At 38.6% G+C, this 12,982-nt stretch overlaps 1 protein-coding gene across 2 annotated transcripts in view; it reads right to left on the bottom strand.

Annotated features, from left to right (window-relative positions):
* LOC123880070 (adenylate cyclase type 6) overlaps positions 1-12,982 on the bottom strand; it is a 155,854-nt gene that overhangs the window by 37,384 nt on the left and 105,488 nt on the right. For both annotated transcript variants that reach the window (XM_045927963.1, XM_045927964.1), the window contains exon 5: positions 245-387. In XM_045927963.1, the coding sequence (XP_045783919.1) occupies positions 245-387 (143 nt within the window). The remainder of the gene's footprint in view (positions 1-244; positions 388-12,982) is intronic.

Here is a 12,982-nt window from a genome sequence, read left to right as displayed (position 1 = left end):
AACTAGAAAAAAAAAACTGATAACTTTCAAACGGGTGAACCGATTTCCTTGGATTATAGCCTAAGAACACTCTCGATTAAGTCACCTTTCAAAAAAAAAACTAAATTAAAATTGGTTCATTAGTTTAGGAGCTACGATGCCACAGACAGATACACACGTCAAACTTATAACACCCCTCTTTTTGGGTCAGGGGTTAGCATAAAATAAATTTGTGCTTAGTTTAGTTATCTTGTGAATATCTTACATGTAAATTTTCAAATCGATGTGTGGCGCACACGGCGCGCATTGGTCCAGGACAGGGCTCGATGCATTTTTGACAACATTCGTCTTCCACTTGTTCTTCTTCATCGTGGGGACCTTTTCCTCCTCCGTGTTCAGGTCTTGAATCTGAAAACAAAAACTTTTAATTACTTTGAAAACTACTAAACTACGGAGGCGGGTTACGTAGGCGGGACGTGGAAATCGATATTTCCAGACGCATCATCGTCTGAATATAAAATTTTTTTTAAAAATCGATTCGAATAAACTTTCACAAGTTCTAAATCAGTGGTCGATGCATTTGATGATCGCTTTTGGATCATCGAATGCATCGATTACTTGATTTAGAATGCCCTTCGCCCTTCGGAGAGGTTATCATTTTACTTCATCAGTATTAGTTAGTGCTGGATATTTCTGTAATATTTCAGCTTTTGCTGGATCGGGTAATACTCCATTTTTTGATACTAAATGTTCTAAATAAAGTTTTTTTTTGAATCTACATTTCTCAGGATTTAATTTTAAACTGATTTGATTTTTGATTTTGTCTTTGTAAAATATCGGTTAAGTTTCTATTATGAATCGGCAATCTTATCATTTGGTATTAGTCAGTATTTGTAGTAAACGCCGTATACTCCCTGCTCTTTTCATCCAGTACTACTTGGCGATATCCTTGATTGAGATCTAAATGTGAGAAATAAATTCAACCAGAGAGAGAATCCACTGTAATGTTTGGTAGAGGGAATTTATGCAGTAATTAAATTATTATTTTATGCAGTTAATTTAAAAAAAAAATTAATAGGAGTTTTGCTCGCTCTAAGCTGTTACCTACTATTAGATTTCAAATTGCATATATTATAATTTTCAATCGAATATATCTCGGGCTGAAACATTGGTAAATAAACATCGTGTTCATTAGTGTTTAAAATTTTAAACGGTAGGCTGTTATTTTTAATTCTCCTTATACATCCCGCAAGAAAAACATTTTTCGTCAATTGCTTATTATGGATAACGCAATCATTCACGTTATTCAAATTATTTAAAAGTAAATAGTGAATGGATCACTTCGCACTGGAATACATAACATTTCAGTTAAATAACCTACGCTATCAAGAATTTGTAAAGAATATTCCGCTCCATATTGAGATAGTGTGATAATATTTGTCTTCAAGTTGATATTCGATGCATAGTAATACAGAAAGTCTAAACCTAACATTCCATCCCCCTTAAATGGTATGTTATTAAAAACATAAAACTTGATATTAAAATCAACAAAACATTAGTTGTCACGGTGTGCCAAACAAGTTTAGATTATGATTAAATATGACCTGCAAATTGCGATACCATCTCGTATAACTGTACTGTTGCTGGGTAATGCATCTCTCTTTATTACGCACAAACTTGCTCCAGTATCTTATAACAATAAATATCTTCTATTGCCAAAGTACAAAACTAAAAATTTTGCTTTGCCCTTTAAGTAATGCCAAAATGGCATGTTTAAGATCGAAAAACTACATTTCATTTGTATTTGAATTTACTGTTTCGTTAAAGGCGCCTAGGTCAACGGGAAGTACTTTATAGGTTTTCTTGACAGACATGACAGACGGACAGACAGACAGATGTACAGACGGAGAAACGGACAGACGGAAAGATGGACAGACATAGAAACGGACAGACGGACAGGCGGACAGACAGACAGTCAGACGGACATACAACAAAGTGATCCTATAACCTTTTGGTTAAATATAATATCAAAAAATGTACAATAATGTGTCAGGCATGATTAAATAGATACACACTTATCTGATTTATACATAATACTTATAACATTATAATAACAACTATAATAACAACAAACTATATAATAAGAATTCTATTTATATATTCCTTTGGTACCCTAGAAATTATACCCTTATCACAGTGATTTAGTTAATACTAGTTGAGTAGTTAAGGACGTCTTTGCAAAATGAATAGGTATCAAAATTGCACTACTACATAAGTACACTGCCCACACGCACACAGCTGCGTCAAAATGAGTGAATCGACTTGATTTTGATACTTTGATATTTTTATTTTATTTTATATTTGGTCATCTATTTTTTTAACAGTTTTTTTTTTAAATATGTATCTTGACAATAATACAGTAAGTAGAACAGTGCCTACAGACTAAGGGTCTGATGATGAAATATTTCACCATGACTTCTTGGCAATGAACAACATTTCCATGCTTATGAAATTATGAGCTCCTACTATGACTAAAATAATCTGAGAAGGATAGCATTACATTACCTCCCGACTTGATGAAATTGCATACTTTGGAACCTACTACTGGAACTCAGAGACGAATAGAGCTAGGTGTTTCGAGTTTGGGCTCATTTTCTTAGTCATGATGAGATCTTACCTCCGGATTTGTGGAGTGACCTGATGGTATACCTCGGAAGTCACTATTGGAACTCGGAGACGAATAGAGCTAGGTGTTTCGAGTTTGGGCTCATTTTCTTAGTCATGATGAGATCTTACCTCCGGATTTGTGGAGTGACCTGATGGTATACCTCGGAAGTCACTATTGGAACTCGGAGACGAATAGAGCTAGGTGTTTCGAGTTTGGGCTCATTTTCTTAGTCATGATGAGATCTTACCTCCGGATTTGTGGAGTGACCTGATGGTATACCTCGAAAGTCACTATTGGAACTCGGAGACGAATAGAGCTAGGTGTTTCGAGTTTGGGCTCATTTTCTTAGTCATGATGAGATCTTACCTCCGGATTTGTGGAGTGACCTGATGGTATACCTCGGAAGTCACTATTGGAACTCGGAGACGAATAGAGCTAGGTGTTTCGAGTTTGGGCTCATTTTCTTAGTCATGATGAGATCTTACCTCCGGATTTGTGGAGTGACCTGATGGTATACTTTGGAAGTCACTATTGGAACTCGGAGACGAATAGAGCTAGGTGTTTCTAGTTTGGACTCATTTTCTTAGTCATGATGAGATCTTACCTCCGAATTTGTGGAGTGACCTGATGGTATCCTCGGAAGTCACTATTGGAACTCGGAGACGAATAGAGCTAGGTGTTTCGAGTTTGGGCTCATTTTATTAGTCATGAAGAGATCTTACCTCCGGATTTGTGGAGTGACCTGATGGTACACCTCGGAAGTCACTATTGGAACTCGGAGACGAATAGAGCTAGGTGTTTCGAGTTTGGGCTCATTTTCTTAGTCATGATGAGATCTTACCTCCGGATTTGTGGAGTGACCTGATGGTATACCTCGGAAGTCACTATTGGAACTCGGAGACGAATAGAGCTAGGTGTTTCGAGTTTGGGCTCATTTTCTTAGTCATGATGAGATCTTACCTCCGGATTTGTGGAGTGACCTGATGGTATACCTCGAAAGTCACTATTGGAACTCGGAGACGAATAGAGCTAGGTGTTTCGAGTTTGGGCTCATTTTATTAGTCATGATGAGATCTTACCTCCGGATTTGTGGAGTGACCTGATGGTATACCTCGGAAGTCACTATTGGAACTCGGAGACGAATAGAGCTAGGTGTTTCGAGTTTGGGCTCATTTTCTTAGTCATGATGAGATCTTACCTCCGGATTTGTGGAGTGACCTGATGGTATACTTTGGAAGTCACTATTGGAACTCGAAGACGAATAGAGCTAGGTGTTTCGAGTTTGGACTCATTTTCTTAGTCATGATGAGATCTTACCTCCGGATTTGTGGAGTGACCTGATGGTATCATCGAAAGTCACTATTGGAACTCGGAGACGAATAGAGCTAGGTGTTTCGAGTTTGGGCTCATTTTCTTAGTCATGAAGAGATCTTACCTCCGGATTTGTGGAGTGACCTGATCATATACCTCGGAAGTCACTATTGGAACTCGGAGACGAATAGAGCTAGTTGTTTCGAGTTTGGGCTCATTTTCTTAGTCATGATGAGATCTTACCTCCGGATTTGTGGAGTGACCTGATGGTATACCTCGGAAGTCACTATTGGAACTCGGAGACGAATAGAGCTAGGTGTTTCGAGTTTGGGCTCATTTTCTTAGTCATGATGAGATCTTACCTCCGGATTTGTGGAGTGACCTGATGGTATACCTCGAAAGTCACTATTGGAACTCGGAGACGAATAGAGCTAGGTGTTTCGAGTTTGGGCTCGTTTTGTTAGTTATGACGAGATTATACCTTGAAACTTGTTGGAGTGCTCTGAAGGTATACTTCAAAAGCCACTATTGGACTTTCGAGTCGAGTAGAGTTAGATGTTATGAGTTTGAGCTCGTTTTGTAAGTTCCAATACCTTGATCTTACCTCCGGATTTGTGGAGTGACCTGATGGTATACCATCAGGTCACTCCACAAATCCGGAGGTAAGATCTCATCATGACTAAGAAAATGAGCCCGAACTCGAAACAGCTAGCTTTATTCGTCTCCGAGTTCCAATAGTGACATCCGAGGTATACCATCAGGTCACTTCACGAATCCGGAGGTAACATCTCATCATGACTAAGAAAATGAGCCCAAACTCGAAACACCTAGCTCTATTCGTCTCCGAGTTCCAATAGTGACTTCCGAGGTATACCATCAGGTCACTCCACAAATCCGGAGGTAAGATCTCATCATGACTAAGAAAATGAGCTCAAACTCGAAAAAGCTAGCTCTATTCGTCTCCGAGTTCCAATAGTGGCTTCCGAGGTATACTATCAGGTCACTCCACAAATCCGGAGGTAAGATCTCATCATGACTAAGAAAATGAGCCCAAACTCGAAACACCTAGCTCTATTCGTCTCCGAGTTCCAATAGTGACTTCCGAGGTACACCATCAGGTCACTCCACAAATCTGGAGGTAAGATCTCATCATGACTAAGAAAATGAGCCCGAACTCGAAACAGCTAGCTCTATTCGTCTCCGAGTTCCAATAGTGACTTCCGAGGTATACCATCAGGTCACTTCACAAATCTGGAGTTAAGATCTCATAATGACTAAGAAAATGAGCCCAAACTCGAAACACCTAGCTCTATTCGTCTCCGAGTTCCAATAGTGACTTCCAAAGTATACCATCAGGTCACTCCACAAATCCGGAGGTAAGATCTCATCATGACTAAGAAAATGAGCCCAAACTCGAAACACCTAGCTCTATTCGTCTCCGAGTTCCAATAGTGACTTCCGAGGTATACCATCAGGTCACTCCACAAATCCGGAGGTAAGATCTCATCATGACTAAGAAATTGAGCCCAAACTCGAAACACCTAGCTCTATTCGTCTCCGAGTTCCAATAGTGGCTTCCGAGGTACACCATCAGGTCACTCCACAAATCCGGAGGTAAGATCTCATCATGACTAAGAAAATGAGCTCAAACTCGAAAAACCTAGCTCTATTCGTCTCCGAGTTCCAATAGTGGCTTCCGAGGTATACTATCAGGTCACTCCACAAATCCGGAGGTAAGATCTCATCATGACTAAGAAAATGAGCCCAAACTCGAAACATCTAGCTCTATTCGTCTCCGAGTTCCAATAGTGACTTCCGAGGTATACCATCAGGTCACTCCACAAATCCGGAGGTAAGATCTCATCATTACTAAGAAAATGAGCCCAAACTCGAAACACCTAGCTCTATTCGTCTCCGAGTTCCAATAGTGACTTCCGAGGTATACCATCAGGTCAATCCACAAATCCGGAGGTAAGATCTCATCATGACTAAGAAAATGAGCCCAAACTCGAAACATCTAGCTCTATTCGTCTCCGAGTTCCAATAGTGACTTCCGAGGTGTACCATCAGGTCACTCCACAAATCCGGAGGTAAGATCTCATCATTACTAAGAAAATGAGCCCAAACTCGAAACACCTAGCTCTATTCGTCTCCGAGTTCCAATAGTGACTTCCGAGGTATACCATCAGGTCACTCCACAAATCCGGAGGTAAGATCTCATCATTACTAAGAAAATGAGCCCAAACTCGAAACACCTAGCTCTATTCGTCTCCGAGTTCCAATAGTGACTTCCGAGGTATACCATCAGGTCACTCCACAAATCCGGAGGTAAGATCTCATCATGACTAAGAAAATGAGCCCAAACTCGAAACACCTAGCTCTATTCGTCTCCGAGTTCCAATAGTGACTTCCGAGGTATACCATCAGGTCACTCCACAAATCCGGAGGTAAGATCTCATCATGTCTAAGAAAATGAGCCCAAACTCGAAACACCTAGCTCTATTCGTCTCCGAGTTCCAATAGTGACTTCCGAGGTATACCATCAGGTCACTCCACAAATCCGGAGGTAAGATCTCATCATGACTAAGAAAATGAGCTCAAACTCGAAAAACCTAGCTCTATTCGTCTCCGAGTTCCAATAGTGGCTTCCGAGGTATACTATCAGGTCACTCCACAAATCCGGAGGTAAGATCTCATCATGACTAAGAAAATGAGCCCAAACTCGAAACATCTAGCTCTATTCGTCTCCGAGTTCCAATAGTGACTTCCGAGGTATACCATCAGGTCACTCCACAAATCCGGAGGTAAGATCTCATCATTACTAAGAAAATGAGCCCAAACTCGAAACACCTAGCTCTATTCGTCTCCGAGTTCCAATAGTGACTTCCGAGGTATACCATCAGGTCAATCCACAAATCCGGAGGTAAGATCTCATCATGACTAAGAAAATGAGCCCAAACTCGAAACATCTAGCTCTATTCGTCTCCGAGTTCCAATAGTGACTTCCGAGGTGTACCATCAGGTCACTCCACAAATCCGGAGGTAAGATCTCATCATTACTAAGAAAATGAGCCCAAACTCGAAACACCTAGCTCTATTCGTCTCCGAGTTCCAATAGTGACTTCCGAGGTATACCATCAGGTCACTCCACAAATCCGGAGGTAAGATCTCATCATTACTAAGAAAATGAGCCCAAACTCGAAACACCTAGCTCTATTCGTCTCCGAGTTCCAATAGTGACTTCCGAGGTATACCATCAGGTCACTCCACAAATCCGGAGGTAAGATCTCATCATGACTAAGAAAATGAGCCCAAACTCGAAACACCTAGCTCTATTCGTCTCCGAGTTCCAATAGTGACTTCCGAGGTATACCATCAGGTCACTCCACAAATCCGGAGGTAAGATCTCATCATTACTAAGAAAATGAGCCCAAACTCGAAACACCTAGCTCTATTCGTCTCCGAGTTCCAATAGTGACTTCCGAGGTATACCATCAGGTCACTCCACAAATCCGGAGGTAAGATCTCATCATGACTAAGAAAATGAGCCCAAACTCGAAACACCTAGCTCTATTCGTCTCCGAGTTCCAATAGTGACTTCCGAGGTATACCATCAGGTCACTCCACAAATCCGGAGGTAAGATCTCATCATGTCTAAGAAAATGAGCCCAAACTCGAAACACCTAGCTCTATTCGTCTCCGAGTTCCAATAGTGACTTCCGAGGTATACCATCAGGTCACTCCACAAATCCGGAGGTAAGATCTCATCATGTCTAAGAAAATGAGCCCAAACTCGAAACACCTAGCTCTATTCGTCTCCGAGTTCCAATAGTGACTTCCGAGGTATACCATCAGGTCACTCCACAAATCCGGAGGTAAGATCTCATCATGTCTAAGAAAATGAGCCCAAACTCGAAACACCTAGCTCTATTCGTCTCCGAGTTCCAATAGTGACTTCCGAGGTATACCATCAGGTCACTCCACAAATCCGGAGGTAAGATCTCATCATGTCTAAGAAAATGAGCCCAAACTCGAAACACCTAGCTCTATTCGTCTCCGAGTTCCAATAGTGACTTTCGAGGTATACCATCAGGTCACTCTACCAATTCCGGAGGTAAGATCTCGTCATGACTAAGAAAACGAGCCCAAACTGGACACATCTAGTTCTTCTAGTCTTCAAATTCCTGTCGCAGCCTTCGAAGTTCACTATCAGATCACTATCATGCTCAAGAAAAAAATCCAGCTAACGATAAAATGTGATAATAGGTACATAATATTATCATTATTATCTTACCTTGCCAAAATATCAGCACAATCACGGAATAAGTACCTATAAATATCAGTTAGGGTTTTGTCGAACTATTTTGTGTTCGTACAGCGATCTTTTCCACATCAAAAAATTATAGCAACCGACGCAGAGACCACCCACGAAGGCGGCTGGCCGCTGACTGATATAATTTTGAAATCATACCATTGCCTGCCCAATATCAAAATAACCCTTAGTGCACTGTATTAAGGTTTGCGGTTGAAGCAAAATACGTGAAAAATTTATACACGATGTTTTTATTTATTTTTATAATACTATTAATATAATAATCTCACATTTTGAGGTACACATTATGTGCTAACGGAAAATATTTATTAGAAGAATAAAATCCGTACGTAAACTGAGAAAAATGTACCTAAACTTGACCCTAAATCGTTAATTCTGCGTGGAAGAGGTGAAGGAAAATCGTTCTTATAGTATCAAAATTAATGATTTTATCAAAAAATTACTCGATCTCTGGAGATAAAGGACCAATCTATTTTTAGCAATCTGTAGTTCCAATTTACTTAGTATATTTTAGCCACAAAGCGTACCGAAAATCTATACAAGTGTGCAAATACGTCCTTAAGGGTGAAGACCTTGATCAGACAACTGATCGAAATCGCATTACAGTTTTACGACCTGTCAAGTCTACTAACCTACTAACCATCGGCAGTAGATTTATATGGTTTAACATAGGATCAATAACTTTATTTAATTTATTGAAAGGTATCCTTTATTTTGTGTCATAGACTTAATTCACCTAGATTAGATTAGATAGGTAAGTAAAAGACTTTATGAAAACTTCTAAAGTTAGAGTTTAGAAAAATCTTTGATTTTACGGGACACAAAGTATCCCATATCTGTCTCCACGATGCAAACTAAGCCTTCCTCCCGGGACTTCGTCCGCACTACATATATAATAATTCATAGCATATGCATTATGATACTTTTGGATAATATAGCTTCTAAAGGTGAAAAATTATTAAAATCTGTTCAGCAGTTTCAGAGTTATAGATTTCAAACAAACAATTCTTTCCTCTTTATAATGTTACTAGTACAGATGTAGGGGGACGTTGTACAGTCAAAGCTTTGGAACAAAGGTAACTATATATAAGTAAATATCATTGCCCGAGTTATCCCAAGTGACAATCCAACAAGTATCTGAAATACAATTAGGAAAGCAAAACCTTATGAGACAAGTTATTCGATTATATCTATATTCCACTTTCAGGACTCAGGAGGTATTTATCTAGTAATTTCACCCGCAAGAGACTGCTTCGCCGTCACTAAGTTGTAATAACGTTATCTTCAATTTCGCAAGTATTATGGTAACATGAGTTTCATTTCACGATCCTTGGAACTATTTTCTGAATTACTTATTTATAATATTTGAATCAATGTTTTTAAAACGTTCAAAGAATAATTCAAAATTATTGATCAATTTGCGGCTCTCATGCATTGAGTAACAATTTTTAGGGTTTCGCACTTCAAAAGGAAAAATGGAACCCTTATAGGATCATTTTGTTGTCTGTCTGTCCGTCTGTCCGTGTGTCCGACTGTCCCTCTATCGTACCTGTCAAGAATACCTAAAGGGTACTTCCCCTTGACCTAGAACTTTGAAATTTGGCAGGTAGGTAGCTCTTACAGCCCAAGTAAAGGAAAAAATCCGAAAACCATGAATTTGTGATCTCATCACAAGAAAACTATACTAAGTGGGGTATCATAAGGGCCTGCATATTCTAAAGCAGATTTTTATGCTCAATAGTTTTTGATCTATCGTAAAAAATGTCAGAAAAATGCCCGAGTACGGAACCCTCGGTGCGCGAGTCTGACTCGCACTTGGCTGGTATTTTTATTCATTTAAGCCCATGACGTGCAAACTCTGGTTCGGAAGCAGGTTCTGAGGATAACTGTCAGTCTGAAAAAAAAAACATTCACGATCAAAAAAAAAAAGAAAAACAATATAAAAGGCGAGAAATAAAATTTGATTCACTTGCCACTCTCCCAGAAAGTAATACTGATAAAGTACTAATATTATAGAGGGAGAGGCCGCGAGGGCCAGACCTTTGTTATTTTATTAAGCTGAAAGTTTCTCTGAATGTTGTCCCCAACACAGGGAGGAACGATCACCGACTAAGAAGTTAGGATCATGGTGGCTTTGTCAGATAACAGGTAAAAAAAGAGGTATAGAATCTTACGTCAAAATATAAAGTGTAATTTTCATTTTTTTCGGAATAGTATTAGAAATCACGTTATGCATTGCTAAATACTTAATATCGTGGCAACCCTCTGCCTTTAAACTTTTAAACTTAAACTTCATTAACATTTATCGTCATGATCCTTTTGAGGAATATAAAATTACGTACACCTACAATCTACATGTTAGAAAATATATAAGTATGCAAATAGCTATAATTTATTTAATGTAATCTATCTAAATAATTGTTTATTAACTCGGACAATAACAGGTGCGAGTTATTTACGATAATTATTTCATTTACGGTGAATTATGTAGGCCTTTATTAAAAATTCCGTAACGCGGTTATTTATTTCGAGCCCAACAATAGGTTTCGACAGTAGGTATCTTGCTAAATTGGCTCATTTATTTTCCGTCTGAACATCCCCTATATAATGTAAAAAAAAAATTGGCATTATTTAAATTACATTAAATTTTCTCTTAAGTATCTACACTTTTTCAACAAGATACTAATTAATTATAAGTTAACAGACATGCTCTGGCTTGGCTCGGGTGAAATACTTAAATTCTCTTTTAAGACTCCAACTTCCTCAACCTTCATCAACTATAAAAGAGCTGAGCCTCAATAGCTCAACGGTTGAGGAGCGGACTGAATTCCGAAAGGTCGTCGGTTCAAACTCTATTGCACTATTGCTGTACCTACTCCTAGTACAAGGTTTACGACTAGTTGTAAAGGAAAGGGGAACTTTAATCATGATCAGCAAGGCTAATATATAATTACACTGACAGATACAAATTTTCTTTTAACTTAGTATCTGTCAAGTGTCAAATGTATTAATCAAGTGTAAATTAAAAATTTATAACACCCCCGACCAGTGAAGGTTACGGTAACTAGAAAAGAGCTGATAACTTTCAAACGGCTGAACCAATTTTTTTGGATTTTAGCTAAGAACACTCTCGATCAAGCCACCTTTCAAACAAAAGAAATTAAATTAAAATCGGTTCATTAGTTTAGGAACTACGATGCCACAGACAGATACACAGACACACGTCAAACTTATTACACCCCTCTCTTTGGGTCAGGGGTTAAAAAGGTCCTATGACAGATGCCAATAAGGAAAATATGATTATAGTGTTGCAAATATGTTCTCGACATAATCTTAAATCTTAGCATTTAACCGATACGGGTAGTGTGAACTTTCCAATCCAGACTCCAGTAGCGAAGTTCAAAGAGATTTACCAAAGTTTAGTATAGTTATAAAACAATGAGCTCATCGCATAAAGGGAGAATTGCGTAAAATATGCTATTTGTCTCAACAAGCAGTTTCGGTGCGGGTAATGATGTTATACCAAGATAGTACTTAAATGTTATAATCGAATCACATGCCGTAAAAAATCCGTTCTCGCCGATGAGTAAGAAACAAGATATAAACGCAGGAGAGCAATAAAGATAGTAAGAATTTGAGTCAAATGTGGTAGTTCTAAGTCTTCTCTTTAACCACTAAGTATGAAAAGTATTTTTACAAGATTGCGCAAGTGCGCAGCACGAAGGAGTGTTTCATCACTACCCATATTATAAACGCGAAAGTGTATGGTTATTGGTTGATTGGTTTGTCCTTCAATCACGCCGTAACAGAGCAACAGATTAACGTGATTTTTTCTATGAGGTATAGTTGATAAATTGAAAGTGAATTGGGATCCTTTTTATTCCGGAAAATCAAAGAGTTCTCACGGGATATTTAACGCCTAAATCCTTTGAAGCGGGGAAATAATTTTTAATATTTTTTTGCCAAAAATATTATTTTTCTTCAAAATATCACTCAATTATTTTCAAAACTTTTACACTTTCTCAGATACCCTAATCATGTACAAAAATATAATCGAATTATAATTATAATTAAATAAAAATATTAATCGAAGAAACGCAAAAATAAGAGCACAACGGAGAATTTTTTAACCCTGAAATTCTCCAAAAATAACTAACAGAGTAGTTAGCAGAGTCAATAAGCCTCACCAACATATTCGATTTCTCAGATCAATCAAAGCAGAACAATACAGTCTGACTTGTGGGCTGTGGCCAGACAACTATACAACAAGCAGAGTTATTGTCTAGTTCGAATACGGCTAGCAGAGAGAAGATATCAATACAAACAAATACCTACCAACCTACCTGCCTAGAAACCTATAAATTATTAAGATATGCTAGGCATCGATCTCACAGTACATAGCACACGGCGTAGAGTTCTAAGCTCAGAACATTTTTGCACCCTGCGTTCATTGTAATCTGTAAGATGGCTTGTTTGACTGGATTGGTCATGTGTTTGAGCATGGGTGCCTGCTGCGGTCTCCTACATCGCAGGAAGGGAAACAGACACCTTCTCCCTTGAGCCTTACTTTCTATTCGACACTTTCATACTAATATTATAAATGTATAAGTGCTGTCTGTCTGTAATGTATTCAAGGCTTATAATTTTAAACCGAATACTGGATCTGCTCGGGCTTGTGATGAAATAGAGTT

This window comes from Maniola jurtina, chromosome Z (assembly GCF_905333055.1).
Source record: "Maniola jurtina chromosome Z, ilManJurt1.1, whole genome shotgun sequence".
Taxonomy (NCBI): Eukaryota; Metazoa; Arthropoda; class Insecta; order Lepidoptera; family Nymphalidae; genus Maniola; species Maniola jurtina.
The sequence above is the reverse complement of the archived record's forward strand: the minus strand, read 5'-3'. Positions and strand labels throughout refer to the sequence as shown.